Source organism: Mesoplodon bidens, assembly GCF_964165515.1.
Source record: "Mesoplodon bidens genome assembly, chromosome: 7".
Lineage (NCBI taxonomy): Eukaryota > Metazoa > Chordata > Mammalia > Artiodactyla > Ziphiidae > Mesoplodon > Mesoplodon bidens.
The window spans coordinates 56399477-56423004 of NC_138164.1; the positions used below are offsets into that span (position 1 = coordinate 56399477).

Below are 23528 nucleotides of genomic sequence, written 5' to 3' on the forward strand. Positions count from 1 at the left end.
CTCAGAGTTCCCATATTTCTCTGCACTGCCATATCCACAAGTGACCTAAATTAAAGGACCAAAAGCCCTCAAGATCTCAGTTACTTATCACATCAAAGTTTACTCCTTGCTCATATGAGATCTACTATGGTCCAGTTGCTCTCCAGGGCTGCTGCCTTCCCAGTAATTCCAGTCTGCTTCCATCATGTGGTTCCACCATCTCAATACAGGGCTTAATCATCTATTCAGCCAAGCATCTCACTGCCATCCTCCACTGAGGATCCTGAGTTCAGTCTCTCAGCTTCAGTTTTCCACAGAATATACTACCACAGAGTTGCCTAGCTGCATGTTGATAGGGCGGACACATGGGCTTTTGCTACTCCTCAATCAGAACTTCAAAGAAGCCTTACTTTTTCATCGCTCCTGCCTGTAGTTTTACATGGTGCTTCAAATTCCAGAATCTTATTGAAATTCTGTAGGGAAGAGCTGGAGGGAAGAGAGATGTGGTTTGATTCTCTGAAATGTTTCCTTCTGCATCCAAACTATCATTTTCAATTTCCAAAATTTATTCTGAGTTTGGCCACTTCTGTGCATTCTCAACACTATGGCCTAAGTCAGTAACCATGGATTCTCACCTGTATTACTTAGATGTTCTAACTACTTCTCCTGCCCCCAAGGGGTCCACAGAACAATTAAGGTGATTAGTTACATATGCAAATTATATCATGTCAAGTGCTCTCTTAAACTTCCAATGCCTTCTCATTTCAAGTTGAAAAAAACTCAAATATTTAACATGAGCTACAAGATCCTGCCTCTCCCTTCTCTAGCTCCAGATACAAATGAGCTTCCTCTCTATCCACACAAAAACACCAAGCTCTATGTTAGGGCTGTTACACTTGTTGTTTCATCCAAGTGGAAATCAGCTCTGGACCTTCCTTCTTGTCATCTGGGACTCAGAAAGGTCTCCTGCTCTATGAAGTATTCCCTGACCACCGGAACCACACTGCCCATTCTGCCCTATCACCCCATCCCCTTTAATCTTTTCACAGAACATATGCCCACTTGAAATTGTCTTGTTCCTTTATTTGTGGATTTGTTTATTGGGATGTATCAATGACTTAACCATGTGAAATACACATACAGCATTGAGAAGGCAGTGGAGACTTGGAGAGGAGATTTTTTCACATGCTGGCACTTTTTGCCCTATGTTTGCTCATCACTCCTAGCAACTTGGAGCTGCCAAGTGCCAGGTGATTTCCACCAAGTCATCCTTCAGAGAGGGCTGCAAACCAAATCCCCCAACCCAGCCAGCCAGCTGGAACCCAACCATCAACCCCAAACTCACTCTCCAACATCACACAAGGCAACAAGCTCAGAAAAATAAGTTTTGCTTGAAACGTTTTGATATAATTATGAAGAAAAGTGCAGGAAAAACGACCACCTCTAGATTGGCGGAAGGAGGAAAGGAGAGAGACTGGAGGCTAATCAACGCCCAGGATTCTTTAGAAGTTCAGCAGCATCCAGAGCTGGCCCACAGGATGGGGTAGAAAGGCATCCCCTGGGCTTAGGGGACAGGGCCACAACCACACCCAGAAGCCTTGGCGGGATGCTGGAGCCCAGGGCTGAGCGGGTCAGCGTTGTCTGGCGACGGTGCATCCACAGGAAGGGGCTGAGCCTCTGGGTCCTGAGCTATGTCTAAGGAAAGCCTCCTCTTAGCCCTGGGGGGAGCAGTTGGCTCCCGAGTCCCCTGTTCCCAAGGACGACGACGAGGGCCACGTCTTCCAGCTGGGTGGCGATCCGGGGCGGATGGACCTGGGGTCAGCGGCTGGGTCGGGCCGGGCTCCCCGGAGGTGCAGGTGGCCGCAGCCTCGAACTGGGCTGCCGAGCAAGAACCCCGGGCCGGCGAGGGGCGCCGGGACACAGCATGCACAGGGACTCGGTGGCGGGTCCCACCGTCCGCGGCTACAGGCCCACGGGGGCGCGGAGCACGGCGGGGCTGGTGGTGCCTGGGACCCAGAGCGGCTCCCCAGGCCGCGCGGACCTCCCTCCAGGCGTTCAGGCCCTGGCTGCTGGGCTCCGTGGGCTGCGTGTGGTCCAGCACGGTCCGGTCCTGCCCGCGTTTCCACAGCTCGTAGCGCTCCGGTTGCAGGATGCGCACGAAGGGGTCCATGGAGAAGGCGACCCGGGCCTCCCCGCAGCTGCACTGTGAGGCCACTTTGCCATAATCGATCCAGCGCGGGGTGGCGAAATTGATGGCTTCCGCGCAGTTGAAGCCATGGTTGAAGCCAGAGTGGTAGCCGTAGGGAAACGTCACTATGAACTCTCCAGACTCCTGAGTGACCCGACCGAAGGGGATGCCGTTGTCCTTGAGGACCGTGGGCGAGATGAGAGCCACCTTGTGCCGCAGGAAGGCCTCACAGCCCCGCGAGCTGCCCGGGAAAAGCTCCCTGGCCAGGCGTTCCAGGCGCCGGCCGTGCTCCGGGGGCACCGCGTACCAGGTCTTGGGCTCCCCGAAGTGCAGGTAGTTGATGCTGTAAAGATCCATGTCCTCTGTGTGCCAGGCGAAGGCGGTCTTCCACATGCCGAAGTACAGGTAGGGGGTGTTGACGCCTTCGATGACCACTCCACACTCCTGTTCCAGCAGGTCCTGAATGGTTCCCAGGTGGCCAAGGTTCCACTGCTTCCTGTTTTGATCGAATAAGGAGCCACTGACGTCCGCACCATATACTGGTGAACCATAGGGGCGTGTTTTCCAGTATTTTCGCTCCAGATCCTCAAAATCAGTGTAGAATGGAGTCTGGTGTTTTTCACTGTTTGTTAAGCGGCGATACTCGCTCACGGTCATGGCTTTCTTCTTTTTGTGGTGCTGAGTAAACACACCTGCCTGCCCAGAAGTCACCTGCTGGAGGGGAGCGGCTATTAAGATGTCATCGATATCATCATAGGTGTCTCTGGCTTTCCAGTCCTTGGGTGGAATTATCTTAGCCACGCCTGCTCGGTGTGCACCTTGGGATTCCATATAAGCAATGTAGTTCTCAAAATCATTAAACTCTTCTTTGGTTGGATGAAATACCATTATGCTACAACTTGGGTTCTTGGCCCAGTTGGACTTAGACTTCATAGCTTTCATTAATAAGCAAGAAACTCCCAAGGTTTTATTTATGTTCTGGATAGGTGAGGATGCTGGAAAACACTGCTTTTTCAAAAATGGGTTGGAGTATATCAGCAGGAACCCCCAGTAGACTTCAATGCAATGAGTTGATAATACTTCTTAGGCTTGCTGATTCTGCAGGGGACTCCACGCTGGGCAGAAGCCTTGCTCAGGACTGATGCTGGCTGAGCCTGCAAGTCTGTGATGTCCTTGGTTGACACTTGGCTCTGGCCTCTTGAGTTCTAGTGAATCACCCAGCCCTGGGTGGGTATCCCAAATGTAGTGTCTTCAGGGCAGTATTGAAAACAAAACCTAAAAAAAAAAAAATACAATAGAGACAGGTTGAAAACTAATGTTTGCAAATAGTTACTAGGGAACTACAAATAAAACACCACCATGGAATATAATTGCATATTCAAATAAAGGCTAAAATTTCATAAGATTGGTAATACAACAAATGGTGTTGTTGTGAACAGTGGAAGTTCCTGTACTCTAGTAAGGAGAATGGAAATCATTACATTCACTTTGAAAAACTCTTTGGACAGTATCCACTAAAATTGAACTTACCCATGTACTATGATTCATGCCTAGGATATGTGTATGTCTGCGCAATGAAAGTCAATTCCAAGAATGTTCAGAACAACATTATTTCAGTAGCCAAACACTGGGAACAACTCAAATGCCAGTCAACATTAGAATGGCTAAGTACATTGTAGTATATTCATACAATGGAATACAATTCAGCAATGAAGAAAAACAAGAACTACATGAAAAAATAAGAGTAATTCTATAAACAGAATACTGAGCAAAATTATCCAGACTCTAAAGAATGCCTATTCTATGCTTCCATTTATATAAAGAGAAAAAGGAGGCAACGTGATTTATGTTAGAAGTCAGAGTAGTGGTGACCGTTGTGAAAGAGAGAGGTTCTGAGTGGGGGTGTGAGGAAGTCTCTAGAATAATGTGAATATTCTATCCTGAAGGCAGGTGCTGGTTACACAGCCATCAGAATGGCTCATTGTCATAAATCATCAAGTTATGATGATTTTTACAAATTTCTGTGAAGTATTTTTTAAATTTATTTAAATTATTTAAATACATTTTAAAGTATAGTTTAGGGTGAAAAGAATTAAAGGAGACAGATATCTTTCATCGTACCGAAAGGAAAAGCAAGGGTGATTGAAAATATATGAACTAAACATTCAATTGAAGAAGCTACAAAATAGAAGACAAGAAAGAAGGGGTTGGAGTAAACAAATAACAAATAATAAAGAGAAAGTTAATCAAAGAAAACACATAGAAGACCAAACACAGATGACCAAAAATATTCTTGGAAGAAATTAATGAGAACAATAAAACATGGGCATAACTGAACCTAAGAAAAAAGGGGAAAATAAACCCCTAGGAATGAAATAGTGCACAAAAGGATTTTGAAAATCTCAAAAGAGAATCTTAGGAGAAACTGGACAGCAAAATTTTCAAAATATAAAAGAATAATTTTCTGGAGAGGAAACATATCCAAAATGGATCCATGAAACACCAGAAAGCTTGAATAATACCCCAGGAAAAGAAGCTGGTTCAAAGTATGACCACCGAAAGTCCAGGAGACACATCATTTTATATGTGAATCTAGAAAAGTTTCAAGAAACAGTTAACTCTTATTGTGCACATTGTTTCAGAGTATAGAAAAAGTTGGAAAGCTACTCAGATGAGGCTATTCTGATCTCTGATAGCAAAAAGAAAAAAGAACAATAAAAATAAAGCTACAGGCCATCTTTGTTTATAAGCATAGATGAAAATATAAAATGAAATATTATCCAGTGAAATACAGCAATATAATAAAATAATAATACATCATGATCAAATAGAAAGGAAGGATGATTCAACATTGGAAAATTTAATGATATAATTCAAAATATTAACAAAGTAAATGAAAAATATCATCATCTTATAGGTACCAAAAAAGCATTTGATGAAATGCAAAATCCATTCATGATTTTACAATTCTTACTTGCAAAGCATCAAGAGAAACTTGTTTTGTAAGATAAAGAATTTCAAGGTAAAAAATAGCAAGGATCATTCTTAACAGTGAAACAAAAGTCACATTCTCATTAAAGTTAGGAAAAAGAGATGCATCAACAAGAAAAGGTGCTCAACATCACTAATTATTAGAGAAATGCAAAACAAAACTACAATGAGGTATCACCTCACACCAGTTGGAATGGGCATCATCAGAAAATCCACAAACAACAGAAGCTAGAGAGGGTGTGTTGAAAAGGGAACCCTCTTGCACTGTTGGTGGGAATGTTAAGTTGATAAAGCCACTATGGAGAACAGTATGGAGGTTCCTTAAAAAACTAAAAATAGAAATACTATATGATCCAGCAATCCCGCGACTGAGCTTACACCCAGAAAAAATCATAATTCTAAAAGACCCAAGCACGCCAACGTTCATTGCAACACTATTTACAATAACCAGGTCATGGAAGCAACCTAAATGCCCATTGACAGACGAATGGAGAAAGAAGTTGTGGTACATATAAACAAAGGAATATTACTCAGCCGTAAAAAAGAACGAAGTAGAATCCTTTGTTGAGATGTGGGTGGATCTGGAGACTGTCATACAGAGTGAAGTTAGTTGAAAGAGAAAAGTAAATATCGTATATTAACGCATGTATGTGGAATCTAGAAAAGTGGTACAGATGAACCGGTTTGCAGGGCAGAAGTTCAGACACAGATGTAGAGAACAAACGTATGGACACCGAGTGGGGAAAACTGTGGTGAGGTGGGGATGGTGCTGTGCTGAATTGGGCGATTGGGATTGACATGTATACACTGATGTGTATAAAATTGATGACTAATAAGAACCTGCTGTATAAGAAAACAAACAAACAGCAAATACTAAACTTTCTTTAGGTTATTTGTGTAAAAACACGTTAAAATAAATGTTTCAGACATTACACAAAATTTCTCAAAATCTTATATGTTCTGGTATAATGTTATAAGTCATAATTCTAGTTATTACTTTAAAATGTATATCTCAGAAATAACTAAATTTCCTTTTCAATTGCATTATTATGAACTTTCATCAAATATTTCACCGTGGTCATTTTTAAGTCTTTTGTCATTTACAGACAGTTCTGGGTGTGCTCTGATGCTTTTGCAAAAATGCTCCTATAAAAGGTTTTCATCTTCAAGGAATTCATGGAAAAGACTCTGAGAAGTACACGTTTCTGGTAACTAACTATATTATTGAACTCAATGAATAAGCATTTTCAGAACACTAATGGAAAACTGATGAATTCATAAAAGTGCTAAAAGATCAAGATTTAAAACAAATTAACTACATGGGACTGAGTGAACTGATGAGGCTGATTACAATTTCTGTGACTTTCTGTTTGAATAAAAAAAAAATCCCACAAGGACTCCGAGGGAAATAATATACAAATCATTTTTCACTGCAAGCAAAGGACCTGTTACCGTGGAGGATTACTGGACTGAATGTCAATATTATAACATAGTATAAGTGTGTTTCGTGTTTGTTAATTGCAATCATTGTTGCTCTTGTTGTGGTCACCCATTTACAATGCTTGGTGTCAGTTTATTTATCCCTTATAAAAATAAAATACAGTGTGTGTGTGTGAAAAAAAAAGAAACATATGGAACATACTCCAAGTTCAACTTGAACTGTATGGAGTCTATGTAATAGTTATAATTTTAGGACAGAAAATACACGTGTACAAATAAAAAAAGAAAAAAAGAAAAAAGAAAACTATCTCATTAACCTATTTCAAGTGCTCCCTTAATACAGTTTCCTAATCCTCTTAAGCTCCCCTAATTTCCACCGGTCAAATATTCTCTTTTGGGGCTTCCCTGGTGGCACAGTGGTTGAGAGTCTGCCTGCCGATGCAGGGGACACGGGTCTGGGAGGATCCAACAGGCCGCGGAGCGGCTGGGCCCGTGAGCCATGGCCACTGAGCCTGCGCGTCCGGAGCCTGTGCTTAGCAACGGGAGAGGCCACAGCAGTGAGAGGTCCGCGCACCGCAAAAAAAAAAAAAAAAAATGCTCTTTCACTTTTCCCTGTCCTCAAACTTCAGGCACACCTATTCCACCCCACTTAGAATCCTTCGAATGTCCTAAAAGTCCCTAAGCGATCTGGCCCACCATCACCTCTTGACCTCACCCCTTTCTACCCTGCTCCTTGCTCTCTCCTTCCAAACACATTCCTGGCTGTGTCTCAGAAAAGGCCAGTATACTCTTGTCTGATGGTCTTAGCACCCAGGCAACTCTCAAGCCTCAGCCCAAACATCACCTTTTCAGTGAAGTTTCCTCTGATCCTCTTGCTTTGGATAAAAGCAGAGACAATTTTCCTTCCAGGAAAACAGGTACTCCCTCAAGAAAACAGTTTCAAGTGAAACTTGAACTGATGGTCAGTACCCATGTATCTCTTCCAGATACTACTCAAATCAGCCCCAGCCTAACTCCAGCATTCCTTATTACATCACAATGGAATGGAATCAGCTCTTCCAACTGTCTAGTAAAAGGCCTCATTTTTAAAGTTATCAGCCCGCAAAACACAGGTATTTTGCCTGAAATTTTTCCTTTAAGATTTCTTACAAGAAAATATATGGGATCCAAAGGTTATACAAATTTCAGGGTCCTTTTAGGTACAGAGGCTTTCCCCTGGGAAAGCTGCCAGAATGGGCGGAGCTAGCACAGTGGTCAGGGCATTAAACACCACTAGTATGTGGTCAGGACAAGAAGGGAGAGGAGAAGAAAACCATGCTAAAGAAATCGGTGAGGAAGAGCTCAACTGCCTTTAGAGAACGAAGACATTTAAACTTCCTCACCCTGTAGCATCCCCTATAAGACTATGAAAGATCAGCTGGCCTGCCATTGTTCCAAGTAGTAGAAGCTCCCCACATCTCCCATGGTCTTAAAGAGGTGCCAGAGGTCCCTGTCTGTCATCTGGGGTCCATTCAAGACAAGAGGAACCTGGGGCTGGGGCCCAATCCTCTACCAACTCTCTCCCCAAAGAGGTCACCACTATTTGGCTTAAACAAAAAGCCTTTATCCTTTGGGCCTGGGATGAGGGACAAAATAATAGCCAAGGAAGGGCTTGCTCTCTGTGACCCCTGCTGGTAGCTTTTGTAAGAGAGCATCAAATGCAAGAGGGAAGAGATATGGGAACATATGCATATGTATAACTGATTCACTGTGTTATAAAGGAGAAACTAGCACACCATTGTAAAGCAATTATACTCCAATAAACATTACAACAAAAAAACCAGTGCATAAAACAAATGTTTGCTGCAGACCTGAATACTGATGGCAGGGGCCCTTTGAGTGAGCAGTAGTAGCTCTTTGTACCTCTGCCCTGGAGCCTCATGCACCACAGAATATGCAGAAGGTACGTAATGGAGGATCAATGCACTCTTCTCCTCTTCTAACTTTAATGTCAAAGGATAGAAGAAACAATCTCCAGGTCTCTATAGAATGGATTGGTAATAAATGGTGGGGAGGGGAAGTGGTTGACAGTCTAGCTCTTTACAGAGGGAGCATGACAAATGCAGTTGACTTAGCCTCTAAAGATTGGGTGGAAGTCAAATAATATCTCTCTTCCTATTCCAGAAACACCTGATGAGCACTCAAGGGTCGTGGGGATAGATTGATATTAAGGAGAAGCATTGTTCAAACATGACCCTAGATGTTTATGCTAAGATGCCTGAACAGTAGGCTAGCCTAGACTCCTTCCATGACTGAGGCCTATAGCAACCAAAAGGGCCCAAGGTCCCCAGGTGCCTCCTAACATACAGGGCTGCTGGCCTTCCCAGACAGCTCCTATAAACGGCTGGCATGATATCTAGGCAGATTAATTCCCCAAGCAGTCTGAAGGTCCCTTTCCTAATAAAGTTGCTGTCATCAAAGCCCTGTATGAAGGAAGAGCAATGGGGAAGGGGCCTCCACTAGAACAAAACCCTCCTCAACATGGGATGCCTCTCCATTTACATGCTGAAGAAATGCAGACCCTATGTGTGCCTTGGTCTTGATGTGTTTCCTGAACCCATCTCGTATGACTTTGTGGAATTTTCCTCCATGCAGAAGGGGACTCAAAAGATGGGAAGAAAGCAAGTAGTAAGGTTTCATCAGGGTTAGGGTTTTGCAGCCATGTGTATCTCAAGGAGAGAGGAACAAGTGTCTTGATGGATTGGATCGAGGGATAAGAGAGTGATTAAAATGATGGGCCAGTAAATTTCTCCTGGGTAAAAAGGAAAGGAGAACATGAGGGCAATGATGGAGAATGAATCAGTGTTTGACTCATGGGCTGAATGTCTCCATTAGGTCAAATACTTCTATTAGAACACTAGGAAATGGAAGCTAGAAAGAGAATGGGATGCTTGAAACATAGCTGGTACTATCATTATTCCCATTTTATGGAGGAAGAAACTGAGGTGTAGAAAAATTTATATTTAACTTAATAGCTTGTGTTCTCAATCCCTAGAGTTATTTTTGTACCTGAGTTATCTTCCTTATAAAACTACTTTGAGAGCATCGTCTAGGTCTTTTTCATCATCATATTTTCCAAGGGATCTTGGTACTTTTTATAGTGCACACTCCAAAAATGTTTATTAAAAAAAAAAAGTAATGAAAATCATTTGGCGCACACTGCAGCCTCTCTCCTCTTGGTTACACCCCATCTTTCTTCCTACTCTCCTGTCTCAGGGGAAGAGTAGACACTCCCCCTCTCCAGAGCTCACCTTGCCATTTAAACCCTTAAATTGACACCTGCCATGCATTCCAAAACTATGGTCAATTAAATGATCACTGTCACCTCTGTAAGGAGTTGTTAAAACATCAGTCATCAGTCTGTTTCCTGATTTAAGCTGCAACCATTCTCTTACCTTCCTTTGAATACCCAACATGTCAAAACATAAACAAAAATAATCTATGTTTACAAAAACATTTCTTCATGTCTCTTGTCTTCTGATTCTGACCCCACTTCTCCATTGAAATTGATCTCTGTAAATCATCACATTTCCTCCCAAGTGCTGCTTCATGGGTTACACTTTATCTCTGTACATTATTGATTCATGGAACACCTCCTTCCTCCTAAAATGTCCCTGACCTCCAGGGTACTGATAGTCTTCTCTAGTTCTTTTCTTTCTCTTTGGTTCCACTTCTTTTTTTACTATACAAATGCAGGCTTATTTCAAAGCTCAATTCTCATCTCTCTTTTAACTCTTTATTTCTCCCTTTAAACTTCCTTTTTATGTTCATGGCTTTCTTTCGTATCACACTCTCTCTCTTTAAAGATATTATTTATTCCCATAGTTTTCTCTAAAAGCACTGACTTTCTCCTGCTCTTCTGATTTGCTTTTCCTTATTGACTGACCACTGAGCCCATGAAAATCAACTTGTTAACTATAAATTGATCACTTTCTCCTGAAATTAACTTCCTCCTTTAGAAATCTTTTTTTCTAAGGATGGAAATACCGTATCCTACTTACCGTTGGTTATTACATCTCCCTCTCCCTAGACATAGAGTCGGTAAGGTCAGGGGATCCCACGACAGTCTACTGTGAGGCCCCAGGGACATCTGTATACCCAGGGAGGCTTCCTGTGCTCTGAGATGTGACCCACTGAGATGGGGATACCTTGGACAGGTAAAAGTTTGATGCCTCTTTAGGTCAACATTCTTTCCCTAATCATTTATTAGAGAGCCTGATACTCTGAGACAGAGCAGAGAAGTAGGAGCTCTGACAGTGAGGCTCAGGAATCCAGCTCTCACCCCAAACCTGCATACACCAGGGAACAAATCCAAAGCCCTAAGTTAACCAACTACTCTCCTTAAGAGAATAGTGATCATGGGACTACCATTCCCCAAGTGACTAATGAAAGTCTTGTTTTCCAATTATAGACCCCGCTATCCCTAAGAGAAGATGCAATAAACACATTTTTAAAATACCGGAAAATTTCCAGTGATGCTCTAGTGAACCTTGGACTCTGGTTCTATAAGTAACTCGTAAGCCTCCCCTACCAACTTTAATTCAGCTCAACTCTGGGCCCCAGAAGGTGCTTATTCAGATGGCAGACATGCAGACATGAGTGAATGTTATATATTTAGACAGGGGATCAAAAGGAGATTCCCTGGCCTTTTGTTTCTTGCTGATTGCGTGTTCCCCTTTAAAATGTATTCAACTGTCAATGAGAGAAAGCAGAACATTCTGTTTTAAACTTCCACATTTTAAATTTTCTTCATTTTGAATAATCTGTGTATCTTTCATCTGTATTGTTTTATTTAACTGGAAAAAAAGATATATTGCCTTTGTATTATGAAAGTTTTTTTTAATTTCCAGGAAAAAAGGGAAATGAAGTTCTATCAATATCTTTAAAAAAGGAAGAATAATTAGAAAAGTAGAATAAAAAATTTAGGCATGGTATGATCACAGTGTGTGAACATAGGCAAAGGATAATAAAAGACTGAGAAAAGCTCAATAATTGCCTTTGCACCATAGGTAAGTAAAATTATTTTGTTTTATTTTTGTGTATTTAAAATTTTATATAGAAAAACTTACAAGAGAAGAAATGAAATTATTTTCTAAAGCAAATAGTATTAAATTCAGTTGAAGTTTGGAAACCACTGTAGCTTTCATAAATACACATTTTTTAAAAACTCAGAGGAATATTTCATTTTCACTAGCTGTTCATAGATCACCAAGGCACTGAGTCATTTTATAATACAAACAGGAAATGGAGGTTCTGATGAAGCAAGATGACCAAAATCCACCTTCTCCAGATATGGATCAACTGCTTGGCTTGGCTCTCTTGCCTAACCCCTGTTAATATTATTTAGTATTTTCATGGTCCTTTCAGGATGATATACAAAATATCATAGTGGCTTAGAAACAAGCATTTATTTCTCACTGTTCTGGAGGCCGCGAAGTCAGAGATCAAGGGGCCAGCAGAGTCAGTGTCTGGTGAGAACCAACTTCCTGGTTCATAGATGGCCGTCTTTCTGCTGTATACACACATGGCAGAAGGGGCAAGCAAGCTCTCTGTGGTCTCTTTCTAGAGGCACTAATCCCTTTCATGAGGGCTCTCCTCTCATAACCTAACCACCTCCCAAAAGCTCCACTTCCAAATACCATCACTTTAAGTTTCAACGCATGAACTTTGGAGGGAGACAAACACTCAGTCTAGGGCAGTAATGTTGAAGACAACAGTCTGTTCAGGGGGTGAAGGAGGACCATTTAACTTAAGTAGATGGTCTCTTTTTTCCCAAATATTGATGTGGATACAGGAGACACTTATTTATTCATTCAGCAGACACTGAGTGCCTTCCTCCCCACTGTGGGCTAGGCTCAGGGCTAATTGCTGGAGACACAGAGTGTATAAAACATGGTCTCAGCTGTCCTGGAACTCACAGTCTCAGATTTCTGCCAGGTCATCTTGATTTTCAACATGGAACTTTAAACATTTATTTCAGAAATCTATTTGTCTAAGTATCTATTCCATTGTAATTACTTATGAATTTAAAATAATGGCTGTTTATTTTTAACACTGAAAATCATATTAAGGAAAACATTCAGTCCTATCTCTGTCTATATGTTTCTGTCTTAGTCTGAATATAACAGCATCTGGCAATTGCAAAAGGACTCCAGAAGTGCAGATAAATGGGAAAAGCAGAGGTCTGGGGATCAGGAGACTTTGGTTTAAATCTAAGCTCTGCTATTTATAGGCTATTTGACCTCTCTGAGCCTTAAGTCCCTCATTTGTAAAATGAGAATAAATAATACCTACCTCACATTTTTGACATGAGAATGAAATGAACTAAACAATGTGAAGCACTTAACCTATAGCAAAACCGAACAAACGTTAGTTTGTTTCTTCCATATAGTTTCACTGTAGGTAGGTGGCCAGTCTTTCATTTAGGGGGAAAAAAATGGAATTACAAAAGTCTGGATTTTACAAGACAGGTATATTTAGGGCTCTGGTTTTCTTTTCAGAAACATTAAACTCAGATTATAAACAGGTTAGCTGCAGGATTCACCTTAACAATTCAATTCCAAATCAAGATAACACAGAACCTTTGCAGCACAACCCTCCAGAGGCCAAAAAATACCCTCGATCCACTGGCCTTGACCAAGTCTCAGGTAGCCTTCTGGGGCACTAGCGCTGGGATCACTTTGGGCAGAAAGTGCTCATTAGGACAAGGCCTGCTAGTGTGTGGGTCCATGTAGCAGGTGAGACAGTGAGAGGCGATCTCCACCTCGCTGTGCAACAGTAACTCCGCCAAGGTTCAGGCAACTAAATAAAAATTTGGAAGAAGAAAAAAGACGTTCAGCAGATATTGAAAAACACAACACAGGGTGAGGACTGGGAGTTTCGGATTAGCAGATGCTAACTATTTTGTATAGAATGGATCAACAACAAGGTCCTACTGTATAGCACAGGGAACTATGTTCAATATCCTGGGATAAAACATAATGGAAAAGAATATGAAAAAGAATATATATATATATATATATATATATATATATATATATATATATATATATAACTGAATCTCCTTTCTGTATACAAGAAATTAACTCAAAATTGTATAGATATATCAACTGTACTTCAATAAAATAAAGATAAAACACAAACACAAATTATCTTGCAATAAGAAGATGAGGGAGGGGCAAGGAAAGTCCCAGTGGTCCAAGCTAAGACCCAGGAGGTACATGGTAGGTGACCACCCTCCTCTGATCTGTCTTAAAAGGCTTTATTGAGAAAAATGGAAAGGAGCAAAAAGAACCACGACATTGGCCATGTTCACTGAACTATCTACTGTCTCCCTAGACTTGCTAGCTGGTTCCCCTGTCTCCTAATTTTGTCCACCAGTGGTGACTAGATGACCTGTCATTTTAACCACATTACTGTTTGTCTCCACATGCGGATGCCTCTTCTTGATGCTTTATGCTCCCTGCCCGTTTACCCCAAGAGCTCTGCCTACAGTTCCAATGGCATTTAGACTGTGGTCTCAATTCCTGGTTTCTCACAGGCCTGTCCCCTCACCTTGCCAAACACAGTGTAAGGCCCCTGTCCCTTGCAGCAAATTCTGCTCTTAAAGTCACTGAGTATTTGAGGCCTTTGTCTTTGCATTATTAATCTGCTCCACATGGACCGAGGGCCCAACAATGAGGGCATCTCTTACAGATCTAATATTAGCAACAAACACAGGTCACATCATCTTGTATAAAGACAATAGTGAGGGAGAAACATTCGGTCACTAGCAGAGACATGGCAGTGTTAAACAAGGGGCTCTGTCAAATGCTGGGGCTGTCTGTCATTCAGGGAGGGCAGAAAAGAGGGGAGGGAGAAGATTGGAGAGTGTAACCTGTCCTTTCTTTCGTTCCGACCTGCTGTCCTATGGAAATACAACTGCCCTGCACACCTCCTACCGTATCTGGCCCCAGGTCAGGCAGAGAGGTCCCCTGTCCCCCTAGGAGGACATACAGAGGTCTTAGATGTGAGTGTGAGAAACAGCCATGCTTAGGCCTAATGAAGACGTGGCTTCAGCAGAGGGGCTACCAAACTAACAAGTCACTGGATTAAAAACCCTTGGCCACGTGGCTTAGGGGACTCCGGATGTCTCCCCTTTTCTAGCAGCTCCAAAGGTCCAACGAGATCAGTTGGATTAGTCTCCATAGCTTGTGGAATCTTTGCAATCCAAATGAGCTGTTTAGAACAGGGGGCAAGTCTGAGCTCTGGAAATGTTTTATTTGGCTATCAGAACTTGGAAGCTTTTTTTTTTAACTAGCTGTCAACACTTACATTTTTTTTTCATAAAATCCCACGTTGTTAGCTTCTCTGGAAAATTCAGAAAATGACAACCCCATGACCCTCATTCACACAAAACAATAGTAGACTGGCCCCCAGGAGAGTCCTTGGCTTTACGATGGGGCATGAGCCGTCCTCCACACAGCAACAGTCACTTAGATAAGCAGCCTGAGCCGGGTGGCAATGGGAATTTTCTACCAGGGGTCAAGGGTCTCACAGGAAAGCTCAGCAGGCTCTGGGTGTTGTGAGCACTGGGCAGGAGTGGATGAAGGAAGGAGATGAACCCCGCTTCAAGGAAATACAAACTCCCACCACCGAAAAGCCAAGCCCCACGTACACGGGACTGACAGAGAGACTGCTAGCCAGCCCAGCCTGGACACTGTGAAAAGCAACCAGAGAAACAGACACATTGGCCAAGAAGCCTGCACAGAGCCTTGTCACCTGTCCATAGTTGGAATGAAGACGGGGAATGGCGGGGGCGGGAGAGAAGGATGTGTTCTCTCCGTGTCCCTCCATCCTTCCACTGGGCCTTTCGAGAAAAAAAACAAGCCCTCTCACTGGCACTTGCTGAAGAAACTAAACTGCCATCCACCCCTGCAGCCTAACTCCCCATGGACCAAAAGTTAGATGGGTGGGTGTCAAACATGACTGCACAGCAGTTTTAACATTTGTACTGCAGCCAATGGAGCCGGAATTTTGGGGTGGTGAGAGGATGGGGGGAGGGTCTAGACATCAGTGTGTTTCAAATGTGATTCCAGTGGGTTGAGGACCAGTGCACTGGAGCGGTGCCTCTCCACCTTGAACATGCCCCTGACTCACCTGGGATCGAGTTTGAAATGCACATTCTGAGTCGTAGGTCTGCGGCCCAAGTCTGAGCTCCTGAACTTCAATAAAGTCAAGGGCGATGTCCGTGCTGTGGATCCTGGCCACGCTTTGAATGATAAGAAGCTGCAGCCTTTTCCAAGAGGCGCAGGAAAAGATGTTCAACATCGCTAATTATTAGAGAAACGCAAATCAAATCTACAGTGAGATATCACATCACACCAGTCAGAAAGGCTATCATCATAAAATGCACGATTAATAAATGCTGGAGAGGGTGTGGAGAAAAGGGAACTCTCCTACACCGTTGGTGGGAAAGTAAATTGGTATAGCCACTGTGGAGAACAGTATGGACGTTCTTTAAAAAACTATGAATAGGGGGCTTCCCTGGTGGCGCGGTGATTGAGAGTCCGCCTGCCGATGCAGAGGACACGGGTTCGTGCCCCAGTCCGGTAGGATCCCACATGCCGCAGAGTGGCTAGACCCGTGAGCCATGGCCGCTGAGCCTGCGTGTCCGGAGCCTGTGCTCTGCAACAGGAGAGGCCACAACAGTGAGAGGCCCACGTACCACAAAAAAAAAAAAACCCAAAACCCCAAAAATACTATAAATAGAGCAAGCATATGATCCCACAATCACAGTACTGGGCATATATCTGGAGAAAAACATGGTCTGAAAGGATACATGCACCCCACTGCAACACTGTTTACAATAGCGAAGACATGGAAGCAACCTAAATGTCCAACGACAGGGGAATGGATAAAGAAGATGTGGTACATATATACAATGGAATATTACTTAGCCATTAAAATGAATGAAATAAAGCCATTTGCAACAACATGGATGGACCTAGAGATTGTCATACTGAGTGAAGTAAGTCAGACAAAGACAAGTATTGTATGATATCGCTTATGTGTGGAATCTAAAAAAATAGATACATATGAACATATTTAGAAAACAGAAACAGACTCACAGACTTAGAGAACAAACTTACGGTTACCAGGGGGAAGGTGGGAAGGGATAGTTAAGGAGTTTGGGATTAACATGTGCACACTGTTTTATATATATATATACATATATATATATATATATATTTTTTTTTTGCTGTGCGTGGGCCTCTCACTGTTGTGGCCTCTCCTGTTGCGGAGCACAGGCTCCGGACGCACAGGCTCAGCGGCCATGGCTCACGGCCCCAGCCGCTCCGCAGCATGTGGGATCCTCCCAGACCGGGGCACGAACCCGTGTCCCCTGCATCGGCAGGCGGACTCTCAACCACTGCGCCACCAGGGAAGCCCACACTGCTATATTTAAGATGGATAACCAACAAGGACCTACTGCAGAGCACAGGGAACTCTGCTCAATATTACCTAGCAACCTAAATGGGAAAAGAATTTGAAAAAGATTAGATACATGTATATGTATAACTAAATCACTTTGCTGTGCACCTGAAACTAACACAACATTGTTGATCACCTATAGTCCACTATAAAATAAAAAGTTTAAAAAAAGGAAGAAGAAGCTATAGTCTTTTCCTTTGTCATTCTCCTTTCAAGTACTTTAGCAGGGACAACCCCACGTCTGTCACCTCTAAGTCTGAAAGTAATAATAGTAATGAATAATATTATTAAAGTAATACAAAATAAGTAATAATAATAACTTCAATAATAGCTAGACTTTGTTGTGTGCTTCTTGTCGAACACTGTGCTGAAATCACACTTTAAAAAAAAAAAATCTTCGGGCTTCCCTGGTGGCGCAGTGGTTGAGAGTCCGCCTGCCGATGCAGGGGACACGGGTTCGTGCCCTGGTCCGGGAAGATCCCACATGCCACGGAGCGGCTGGGCCCATGAGCCACGGCCCCTGAGCCTGCGCGTCCAGAGCCTGTGCCCCGCAACAGGAGAGGCCACAACAGTGAGAGGCCCGCGTACCACAAAAAGAAAAAAAAAAATCTTCAACTAGATGTGAAATAATAGCTTGTTTTCCCTCAAGCTGGTTACTACTCTAAGTCTCTTACTTATATTAAGTCAGTTGAGCTTCACAACCATCCTATTGTTGTGAGTTCTGTTATTATCATGTCCAGAAGCAGCCCGCTGAGGTCATACGGTTTTATGAGCGCAGCCCTGGTGTCTGGACACAGGGTGTGTGCTGAGCCCCGCTGGCTCTCCTAGGAGCAGGGGTCTCGGAGTGCTGAGTCACTTGCCAGTCACCCTAGCAAAAGGCAGAGCTGGGCTTCCAATCTTCACCTGCCCAACTCTACACACTGAGCTCTTGGAAAGAAAAGTGAACGATCTATACAAATTGGGAGTCAGGGTTCTTGGCACATTGTAGACCCTCATGATATGGTAACCACGTTTCCTGTCTCTAGCCTACTTGTTTTTACCTTTCTCCTCGAGTAGCCAGTGTGAACTGTAGACAAGCAGTTACGGGGGTGTCTTTATCCATTTGAGCTGCTATCACAAGACGCCATAAACTGGGGGGATTGAGTAACATTTTTGTTTTCACAGTTCTGGAGGCAGGAAGTCCAAGACTAGGGTGCCAGCATGGTCAGGTTCTTGGTGAGGGTTCTCTTCCCAGTTTATAGACAGCCACCTTCTTGCTGCATCCTCACAAGGTGAAGAGAATAATCATCTCTCTTTTTAGAAGGGCATTCATCTCATTCATGAGGGCTCCACCCTCATGATCTAATTACTTCCCAATGGCCCCACCTGCAAATCCCTAACTGGAGATTAAGGTGTCAACATATGAATTTTAGGAGGACACATTCGGTCCATAGCAAGGGGGGAGATAGTTTGAAAACGGAATGGAACACAGGAAATGGAATTCAAATGACCAGGCTCCCTAAAGGAGCCAAGGAATATCAACGTCATGAGTGGAGGAAGGGAGGGATTTGACAGTAAGCCACACTCACTTCCTAGAGTGAAGCAGCCAGTGGGAGCATTCAAAGCCATTCCAATCCCCACCATGACCACCACCACCAGCATCATATCATCACCATCCTCACCATCATCAATACCCGACACGTTACACATTCATGGACTGTGCCTGTTATCTCATTTGTGTATCTGTTCATAAATTAAAAATCACTTATTGGGTAGCCAGCATGTGCTAGCTGCTGTGCTAGATGTTAGGCACAAAGGTGAGGTACAGTAACTCATTTCTAGGGGCTTCCAATCAAATACTGAAACAGATAAATTAACTTTTACCACATTGTGTGGTGAGTGTTACAATTGTGATTAACACTTATACTGGTAAGTCAGGGAAGGCTTCCTGGAGGAGGTGATTGTGATCATAGTTTGTAGGACTAGTGTTAGTTATATGGCAAAAACCAAAAAGAGGACTCTACATTTAGAGAAAAACTAGTGTCTAAAAAGCATGCTGTATTTTAAGTAGAATTCTATCTCAAGTAGAATTGTGTGGTGGCTCTGTAGAATACTTGAGGAGTGTCAGGAAATGAAGCCCGACTGTGAATGACTTTATGAGCTAATGGAAGGAGTTTGAATTCAATTTTGAAAGTTATTGAGGAGTCACTGAAGGATGTTACATAGGGGAGAAACAAAATCAAATTTGCTTTTTAAAAATAACTAGTATTTATTGGACACATTATATACCCAGCTAAGTTCCCTGCATGGATGAGCCCATTTTATTCTTCATAATACCATTTAATAGAAGAGCTGGGAGATACTAAATAATCTGTTCATGTATTCAAAATTATTTGGTGGCTGGATGGGATTAGAACACAGGTTTCTTGGACTTCAGAGTTCACGCTTTCTGTCCCTGTGCTTGCTTTACTGCGTCTCATGTGATAGAAGCACAGGACTTAGAAATATGCTCAGATCGGGTTTACGTACCCCAGGCCTTTCTCCAGTGGCCATGCACTGAGCTGTTGTCTCCACCGTACATCCCAGGCCGGAGCATACTCCTGGAGGTGGCCACATCTGATAGGACTGTCTGCTTGGAATAGGTCATGAGCAGAGATTGTGGGCAGGATTGTTCAGGTCAACACTGGCTGTTCTTGCAGGAGAGGCACACCACCTGAGATCATCATGTATCTTTGTGCAGCTCTTCTGGGATCAGAACGATCCCATCAACATGAGTCGTTTGGGTGTAAGACACAGTTTCTTTGGGGAGCTAAAAAAGGCAATTCTTCTTAGAGAGTTCATGTTCCCCCTTTATCTGACGTCTCAACTAGGTCGTAAGAGGGGAAAACAAGGCATTCATTGCCCATGAAAATTCTTTCAACCTTTGTTATTACTGTTTCCAAGTATTATGAGCTTTTTTCCCCTAACATTGTAGACTTTGTTAACTCTTTGGATTTATGATATTTGGCAATTTACAGAATATCAAGTCATGTTTCAAAATAAAATTATAGCAAATCTGTTTTTGGTGTTAAGGTTTCTATATGGGCTATTTCTCTGCTTTTCTCATTATCATCCAGAAATGGGGCAGACCATCTTAGGTGTCATTATAAGGAAGTCCCAGCATGAGGCTGGAACTCCTTGTAGGTTAGGATGGTCTAAATATCAAGAATATCAAGAATAGTGCAATAAATATCAAGAACAGGGCTTCCCTGGTGGCGCAGTGGTTGAGAGTCTGCCTGCCGATGCAAGAGACACGGGTTTGTGCCCTGGTCTGGGAAGATCCCACATACCGTGGAGCGGCTGGGCCTGTGAGCCATGGCTGCTGGGCCTGCGCGTCCGGAACCTGTGCTCCGCAGCGGGAGAGGTCACAACAGTGAGAGACCTGCGTACTGCAAAAAAAAAAAAAAAAAAAGAAAGAAAAAGAAGAAGAATAGGGCACAGACACTTCCATCTTAATAACTGCAACTTTTCTCTTGGTCTCTCGTTTTGCCTTATGTTTCAGATATAAAGCTATTCAATGACCATTTTTTACTCTGATTTTGTTTAGAGTAGTGGTTCTCAAAGTTGCTTTGTGGACTTTAGGGAGACTCTGAGATCCTTTTAGGTGTCCTGTGAGGTCAAAAATTATTTTCATAGTAGCATTAAGATATTATTTTCCTTTATCTCTTTCTCTCAGAAATGTAGAGTTTTCCAGAAGCTACATGATGCATTATCTCATATGTAATATATACATTACATTTTATAACAGACTGAGTGCAGAATTCAGTTGCAGAATTGTATGAGAATTCAGCTGTATCCTATTAAACCAGACATTAAAGAAATTTGAAAAAATGTAGAAGTGCTGCTCTTCTAAATATTTTTTGAAAATATAATTATTTTCTATCAAAATATGTTATTTCTCTTAACATGTAGTGGGCTATTATTGTCATTTTAAAACAAATTAATAAATATTTTAAAACATCAGTTTTAACATCTAATATAGTAAATATCAGTTACTATAATCTGTATGTATAAACAAAAGCTCTCTGAGGTCCTCTATAAACTGTCAGAGTGCAGAGGGGTCCTGAGACTGAAAACGTTTGAGAATAGTGGTTTAGAGAATTCTGTAGACAGTTTCTCAATGATTTTAAGAGGAGGATATATGTGCTGACTTACTGGGCACCAACCCCCTCTTGCTAAAAGAAAACAAGAGACAGCAGAAATACATGTGTTTACAGGTCCCTGGGCTCTTGATGTCAAACATGCCTCTCTGTACAGTTCATATGTTTCCTTGGTAACTCAACTGTAGCCGCCACCTGTGGCATATTAACAACCTCCCTCGGCTGGCTGGATTTCACAGGGCAATGACTGCCTGGGAATAATTAGGGAACTTGGTAAGGAAGTTTCCTCAGGCAGGAAATTGGTTCCTCTGGAATTTGTTAAGCATTAACTCCACAGCCAAGATCATGAAAACATTTACTGAAATTAGTAAGAGTGTTCAGGTCCTCTGGGGAGCACTTACCAAGGGTGAACAGTGTCAGGAGTCAGAGACTATGAGTTAATTCTTAAAGGTTTAGGTGTCAATTTTAAGCAGTGATGAGGGAGAAATTAGGTTAAAATGACTCCTGAGTTTCTAATGAAGCCACACTTTTAAGATCCTCCCTGGGGTTAAACATTGGTCTAGAGCAGGGTTGTGAGCTGTAATTAGTCTACTTTAAATCCAATGTTCCCCTTTACTGATCCCCTTTTGCCATCACAGACTTTAGTAACACAGGCTATCAAACTTGGAGAAGTTGGCCCACCTTCAGACAATCTCAGTCAATCATGAGTTTCTGACAACTTGATCAGTCTCAACTCTTAAAAAGGGATAGGGTTTTCCCTAGCTAACACTTTGAGGCTTTAAGACTGGTCTAATGTAAGCACATGGATATAAGGTAAAAACAAAACAGAACAAATCTATAAGCAGAACACAGCTATATTTTCCTTGAAAAAAAAATGCTGAGAACTCAACAGAAGTGAAAGGAATGAACAAAGGGTAGAGCATAGAGGCCTCCAGCTCAATGACACATCCTGTCACCCCCAGGAGGATTCTCTGCTTGGGTCTGCAGCCTGTGGATCCAGTTCTGCACCAGCTAAGCCCAATGCCTTACAGAGAGTGGCAGCTCAGACAGACAGAATGGCGGTGCTGACCTCTCCTCTTCCTATCATTCAGATGCTTTTCAGATGACCTGAAATGGAAAGCAGTTTCAGTAGCACCTAAAAGATCATCAAATTACATTCAAAAGAGTATGAGCAGGGCTTCCCTGGTGGCGCAGTGGTTGAGAGTCCGCCTGCCGATGCAGGGGACACGGGTTCGTGCCCCGGTCCGGGAAGATCCCACATGCCGCGGAGCAGCTGGGCCCGTGAGCCATGGCCGCTGAGCCTGCGCGTCCGGAGACTGTGCTCCGCAACGGGAGAGGCCACAGCGGTGAGAGGCCCGCGTACCACACACACACACACACACAAAGAATTAGTGCTTTAAGAATGTGGATCTCATAGTTGAAACCTCGGAACACGTGTTTTCAGCGCAAGGTGTTAAAAGTGAAGGGACGCCTCCTCAAGGAGGGTATCTCCATGTGGGCAGAACTAGAGAATAAATGGGTCTTGAATAAACAAAACAAACAAAAAATCGAAATAGATTAATTCCTTTGTTAATATCCCCCAAAGACTTTGAATAAAGGCAACAATTCTTAACATGTTTACAAAGTCCTGAATGTGTCCCTGTTATGTTTCTAGCTCTCAGCACTCTTCCCTCATTCCCCAAACATTCAAACTCTGTGTGTGCTCAGTGGCTTTGGTGGGAGATCTAGATCTGAAATGAGCAAGGGTCATGACTTCTCCTGGTTTGAGCTGGCAGCCACCACCTTGGTGGGGATTAGGGCTGGAGACAGAGTGGCTAGAGTCAGAGCCTGGTGTAAACCGTGGATTCTCCTGTGGCATGATGGCAGTTGCTGCCTTGTTTGGGGGTATGGCTGGAGCCAGAGGGGCTTGAACTACAGCCTGGAGCAAGCTGCAGCTAGTCTTGAGACATGCTGGCAGTCACACCTTGGTGGGGCTTTGGCAGAGAGGCTGCAGCTGGTGACTGGTGCAGGCTGGGGTGGGGTGTTCTGGGGCAATCCCGCAGGTTAGCCAGAGCACCAGGAACTTTTCAGTCTTCGGCCTCTGCACTGATATTGAGAGCAAGCAAGTCTGTGGGTGTGCTTTTCAAGAGCAGAGTCTCAGTTTCCTACAGCCTTCTGGTAAGCCCCACTGGTTTTCAAAACCAGGAAATGGGGCTTATCCTCCTGGCGCTTGACCCCAGGGTTGGGGTGCCCACTGTGGGGCTGAAACCTCTCTCTTCTTAGAGAGTATCCCTGAGCCTGTGCTATTCTCCTCCTCTGGG

The 23528-nt window shown here is 43.1% G+C and overlaps 1 protein-coding gene across 1 annotated transcript; it reads right to left on the reverse strand.

The window, feature by feature from the left end:
- Positions 1-1543: 1543 nt before the first annotated feature.
- Positions 1544-3109, reverse strand: LOC308620622 (lysine-specific demethylase 4D-like; the record flags this gene model as incomplete). The annotated part of the gene is made up of 1 exon (XM_081240410.1): positions 1544-3109. One exon carries the CDS (start codon positions 3107-3109, stop codon positions 1544-1546), a length of 1566 nt encoding a protein of 521 aa, XP_081096536.1.
- Positions 3110-23528: the final 20419 nt, after the last annotated feature.